Source organism: Scyliorhinus torazame, unplaced genomic scaffold (assembly GCF_047496885.1).
Source record: "Scyliorhinus torazame isolate Kashiwa2021f unplaced genomic scaffold, sScyTor2.1 scaffold_387, whole genome shotgun sequence".
Classification (NCBI taxonomy): domain Eukaryota; kingdom Metazoa; phylum Chordata; class Chondrichthyes; order Carcharhiniformes; family Scyliorhinidae; genus Scyliorhinus; species Scyliorhinus torazame.
The window spans coordinates 146,184-152,189 of record NW_027308114.1 but is presented as its reverse complement, the minus strand read 5'-3'; the positions used below and the strand labels follow the sequence as shown (position 1 = coordinate 152,189).

Genomic DNA, 6,006 nt, shown 5'->3' with positions numbered 1-6,006 from the left:
GGCGTCGGGCGACACAGAGCGGGCGCCGGGCGACACAGAGCGGGCGTCGGGCAGGAGAGCGGGCGTCGGGCGACACAGAGCGGGCGTCGGGCGACACAGAGCGGGCGTCGGGCGACACAGAGCGGGCGTCGGGCGACACAGAGCGGGCGTCGGGCGACACAGAGCGGGCGTCGGGCGACACAGAGCGGGCGTCGGGCGACACAGAGCGGGCGTCGGGCGACACAGAGCGGGCGTCGGGCAGGAGAGCGGGCGTCGGGCGACACAGAGAGCGGGCGCCGGGCGACACAGAGAGCGGGCGCCGGGCGACACAGAGAGCGGGCGCCGGGCGACACAGAGAGCGGGCGTCGGGCGACACAGAGAGCGGGCGTCGGGCGACACAGAGAGCGGGCGTCGGGCGACACAGAGAGCGGGCGTCGGGCGACACAGAGCGGGCGTCGGGCGACACAGAGAGCGGGCGTCGGGCGACACAGAGAGCGGGCGTCGGGCGACACAGAGCGGGCGTCGGGCGACACAGAGAGCGGGCGTCGGGCGACACAGAGCGGGCGTCGGGCGACACAGAGCGGGCGTCGGGCGACACAGAGAGCGGGCGTCGGGCGACACATGAGCGGGCGTCGGGCGACACAGAGAGCGGGCGTCGGGCGACACAGAGAGCGGGCGTCGGGCGACACAGAGCGGGCGTCGGGCGACACAGAGAGCGGGCGTCGGGCGACACAGAGAGCGGGCGTCGGGCAGGAGAGCGGGCGTCGGGCAGGAGAGCGGGCGTCGGGCGACACAGTGAGCGGGCGTCGGGCGACACAGAGCGGGCGTCGGGCGACACAGAGCGGGCGTCGGGCGACACAGAGCGGGCGTCGGGCGACACAGAGCGGGCGTCGGGCGACACAGAGCGGGCGTCGGGCGACACAGAGCGGGCGTCGGGCGACACAGAGAGCGGGCGTCGGGCGACACAGAGAGCGGGCGTCGGGCGACACAGAGCGGGCGTCGGGCGACACAGAGCGGGCGTCGGGCGACACAGAGCGGGCGTCGGGCGACACAGAGCGGGCGTCGGGCGACACAGAGCGGGTGTCGGGCAGGAGAGCGGGTGTCGGGCAGGAGAGCGGGTGTCGGGCAGGAGAGCGGGTGTCGGGCGACACAGAGAGCGGGCGTCGGGCAGGAGAGCGGGTGTCGGGCGACACAGAGCGGGTGTCGGGCGACACAGAGCGGGTGTCGGGCGACACAGAGCGGGTGTCGGGCGACACAGAGCGGGTGTCGGGCGACACAGAGCGGGCGTCGGGCAGGAGAGCGGGTGTCGGGCAGGAGAGCGGGCGTCGGGCGACACAGAGAGCGGGCGTCGGGCGACACAGAGAGCGGGCGTCGGGCGACACAGAGAGCGGGCGTCGGGCGACACAGAGAGCGGGCGTCAGGCAGGAGAGCGGGTGTCGGGCGACACAGAGCGGGCGTCGGGCAGGAGAGCGGGTGTCGGGCGACACACAGAGCCGGGACCGACGTGGTCTAACCTCAGAGGCAATGAGCTCCAATCCTCGACACTGTCTGTCCTTCTCCCTCTGCACCAGCCGCCAGAGTTCGGGGTCGCTCTCTGCCAGTGACTCCCGACCCGTCCACTGCGAGTGACGCAGAGGCTGACCACCACCTCTGGAAGGGTTCGCCCCCCGCAACGTCACAGTCCCTCGACAGATAGCCCTCACAGGCTGTGGGAGAAAGAGAACACCTGCTCAATATCAAACAAGGGGAGACTGAGCTTTACTCTGTATCTAACCCCGTGCTGTACCTGTCCTGGGAGTGTTTGATGGGGACAATGTAGAGGGAGCTTTACTCTGTATCTAACCCCGTGCTGTACCTGTCCTGGGAGTGTTTGATGGGGACAGTGTAGAGGGAGCTTTACTCTGTAACTAACCCCGTGCAGTACCTGTCCTGGGAGTGTTTGATGGGGACAGTGTAGAGGGAGCTTTACTCTGTATCTAACCCCGTGCTGTACCTGTCCTGGGAGTGTTTGATGGGGACAGTGTAGAGGGAGCTTTACTCTGTAACTAACCCCGTGCAGTACCTGTCCTGGGAGTGTTTGATGGGGACAGTGTAGAGGGAGCTTTACTCTGTATCTAACCCCGTGCTGTACCTGTATTGGGAGTGTTTGATGGGGGACAGTGCAGAGGGAGCTTTACTCTGTATCTAACCCCATGCTGTACCTGTCCTGGGAGTGTTTGATGGGGGACAGTGTAGAGGGAGCTTTACTCTGTATCTAACTCAGTGCTGTACCTGTCCTGGGAGTGTTTGATTGGGACAGTGTAGAGGGAGCTTTACTCTCTATCTAACCCCGTTCTGTACCTGTCCTGGGAGTGTTTGATGGGGACAGTGTAGAGGGAGCTTTACTCTGTATCTAACCCCGTGCTGTACCTGTCCTGGGAGTGTTTGATGGTGACAGTGTAGAGGGAGCTTTACTCTGTATCTAACCCTGTGCTGTACCTGTCCTGGGAGTGTTTGATGTGGACACTGTAGAGGGAGCTTTACTCTGTATCTAACCCCATGCTGTAACTGTCCTGGGAGTGTTTGATGGGGACAGTGTCGAGGAGCTTTACTCTGTATCTAACCCCGTGCTGTACCTGTCCTGGGAGTGTTTGATGGGGACAGTGTCGAGGGAGCTTTACTCTGTATCTAACCCCGTGCTGTACCTGTCCTGGGAGTGTTTGATGGGGACAGTGTAGAGGGAGCTTTACTCAGTATCTAACCCCGTGCTGTACCTGTCCTGGGAGTGTTTGATTGGACAGTGTACAGGGAGGTTTACTCTGTATCTAACCCCGTGCAGTACCTGTCCTGGGAGTGTTTGATGGGGACAGTGTAGAGAGAGCTTTACTCTGTATCTAACCCCGTGCTGTACCTGTCCTGGGAGTGTTTGATGGGGACAGTGTAGAGAGAGCTTTACTCTGTATCTAACCCCGTGCTGCATCAGAAATCTGGAATTAATTTCTGACCAGGTGCTGTCGAGCAGAACATTGTCACACACAGGTAGCTGGAGGCAGAATTTCACTGCAAAATTTGCGGAGATTTGCATGAATGATTGACGGTAATCAGTAGCTTAGAACATTCAATTGTCAAACGATATACAGAGTGATCTGTGAAACCGAAGGACAACATCAGATTCCTGCAGTGAGCAGGAGGCAAATCCGCCCCTTCCTCAAACCAATTACTTAGTACTGAGGGAGCGCCGCACTGTGGGAGGGTCGGTGCTGAGGGAGCGCCGCACTGTGGGAGGGTCAGTGCTGAGGGAACGCCGCACTGTGGGAGGGTCAGTGCTGAGGGAGCGCCGCACTGTGGGAGGGTCAGTGCTGAGGGAGCTCCGCACTGTGGGAGGGTCAGTGCTGAGGGAGCGCCGCACTGTGGGAGGGTCAGTGCTGAGGGAGCTCCGCACTGTGGGAGGGTCAGTGCTGAGGGAGTGCCGCACTGTGGGAGGGTCGGTGCTGAGAGAGCGCCGCACTGTGGAAGGGTCGGTGCTGAGGGAGCTCCGCACTGTGGGAGGGTCGGTGCTGAGGGAGCGCCGCACGGTGGGAGGGTCAGTGCTGAGGGAGCTCCGCACTGTGGGAGGGTCAGTGCTGAGGGAGCTCCGCACTGTGGGAGGGTCAGTGCTGAGGGAGCGCCGCACTGTGGGAGGGTCAGTGCTGAGGGAGCTCCGCACTGTGTGAGGGTCAGTGCTGAGGGAGCTCCGCACTGTGGGAGGGTCAGTGCTCAGGGAGCGCCGCACTGTGGGAGGGTCAGTGCTGAGGGAGCTCCGCACTGCGGGAGGGTCAGCGCTGTGGGAGCGGCGCACTGAGGGAGGGTCAGTGCTGAGGGAGCTCCGCACTGTGGGAGGGTCAGTGCTGAGGGAGCGTCGCACTGTGGGAGGGTCAGTGCTGAGGGAGCACCGCACTGTGGGAGGGTCAGCGCTGAGGGAGCTCCGCACTGTGGGAGGGTCAGTGCTGAGGGAGCTCCGCACTGTGGGAGGGTCAGTGCTGAGGGAGCGCCGCACTGTGGGAGGGTCAGTGCTGAGGGAGCTCCGCACTGCGGGAGGGTCAGCGCTGAGGGAGCGGCGCACTGTGGGAGGGTCAGTGCTGAGGGAGCGCCGCACTGTGGGAGGGTTGGTGCTGAGGGAGCACCGCACTGTGGGAGGGTCGGTGCTGAGGGAGCTCCACACTGTGGGAGGGTCGGTGCTGAGGGAGCGCCGCACTGTGGGAGGGTCGGTGCTGAGGGAGCTCCGCACTGTGCGAGGGTCAGTGCTGAGGGAGCTCCGCACTGTGGGAGGGTCGGTGCTGAGGGAGCGCCGCACTGTGGGAGGGTCGGTGCTGAGGGAGCTCCGCACTGCGGGAGCGTCAGTGCTGAGGGAGCTCCGCACTGTGGGAGGGTCAGTGCTGAGGGAGCGCCGCACTGTGGGAGGGTCAGTGCTGAGGGAGCTCCGCACTGTGGGAGGGTCAGTGCTGAGGGAGCTCCGCACTGTGGGAGGGTCAGTGCTGAGAGAGTGCCGCACTGTGGGAGGGTCGGTGCTGAGGGAGCGCCGCACTGTGGGAGGGTCGGTGCTGAGGGAGCTCTGCACTGTGGGAGGGTCAGTGCTGAGGGAGCTCTGCACTGTGGGAGGGTCGGTGCTGAGGGAGCTCCGCACTGTGGGAGGATCAGTGCTCAGGGAGCGCCGCACTGTGGGAGGGTCAGTGCTGAGGGAGCTCCGCACTGTGGGAGGGTCGGTGCTGAAGGAGCGCCGCACTGTGGGAGGGTCAGTGCTGAGGGAGCTCCGCACTGTGGGAGGGTCAGTGCTGAGGGAGCGCTGCAGTATTCGCCCCTGCTCTCATTATTCCCTCGTGTCTCCCTCCCCGCCATTTCCCCTGTGCGCGATTGGGAAATTATTCCTGGCTGTGTTGGGAGAGTGGTGAGGTTTTTGACAGCTCTGTGACTCCTCCTGACCTTGTGCGGATGTAAATCATCCAGACGTCAGCCTGAGACACGGCTGGGGCCGCAGCCAGTCCGTGATGCATGTCCCTAAATCGTGAAATGTCGGCCGTGTTTGGGAAGCTAAACAGAGGCCCTGTCAATGCTGCATCGCTCCCGACGTCGCGAGTGCTGCAGTCCGCTCCCAATCTAACACAACACCTTCAACACCCAGCTACAGTCTGCTCCAACCACAACCCGGATAGACATCTCCACTCTATCTCCCTGTCCCGCTCTCTCCCCAGAGCCCTGTATCAATCCCCAAACTAATCCCACTGCCCCACTCTCTCCCCATAGCCCTGTACCAATCCCCAAACTAATCCCACTGCCCCACTCTCTCCCCATAGCCCTGTACCAATCCCCAAACTAATCCCACTGCCCCGCTCTCTCCCCATAGCCCTGTATCAATCCCCAAACTAATCCCCCTGCCCGCTCTCTCCCCATAGCCCTGTATCAATCCCCAAACTAATCCCAGTGTCCCACTCTCTCCCCATAGCCCTGTATCAATCCTCAAACTAATCCCACCGCCCCACTCTCTCCCCATAGCCCTGTATCAATCCCCAAACTAATCCCACTGCCCCACTCTCCCCATAGCCCTGTATCAATCCCCAAACTAATCCCACTGCCATGCTCTCTCCCCATAGCCCTGTATCAATCCCCAAACTAATCCCACGGCCCCGCTCTCTCCCCATAGCCCTGTGTCAATCCCCAAACTAATTCCACTGTGCCGCTCTCTCCCCATAGCCCTGTATCAATCCCCAAACTAATCCCACTGTCCCGCTCTCTCCCCATAGCCCTGTATCAATCTCCAAACTAATCCCACTGTCCCGCTTTCTCCCCATAGCCGTGTCAATCCACAAACTAATCCCACTGCCCCACTCTCTCCCCATAGACCTGTATCAATCCCAAACTAATCCCACTGCCCCGCTCTCTCCCCATAGCCCTGTATCAATCCCAAACTGATCCCACTGCACCACTCTCTCCCCATATCCCTGTATCAATCCCCAAACTAATCCCACTGCCCCACTCTCTCCCCATAGCCCTGTATCAATCCCCGAACTAATC

General features: G+C 62.4%; 1 protein-coding gene across 1 annotated transcript in view; it reads right to left on the bottom strand.

Annotated features, from left to right (window-relative positions):
* The window catches only part of LOC140406258 (serine hydroxymethyltransferase, mitochondrial-like), a gene marked incomplete at its 3' end in the record, with an annotated part of 9,682 nt that extends 4,694 nt beyond the window's left edge, over positions 1 to 4,988 (bottom strand). The window contains exons 1-2 of the mRNA XM_072494376.1: positions 4,944 to 4,988; positions 1,494 to 1,685 (exon numbers count right to left, since the gene is read on the bottom strand). Coding sequence (XP_072350477.1) covers positions 1,494 to 1,685; positions 4,944 to 4,988 — 237 coding nt within the window. The remainder of the gene's footprint in view (positions 1 to 1,493; positions 1,686 to 4,943) is intronic.
* Between the last annotated feature and the right edge of the window lie 1,018 nt (positions 4,989 to 6,006).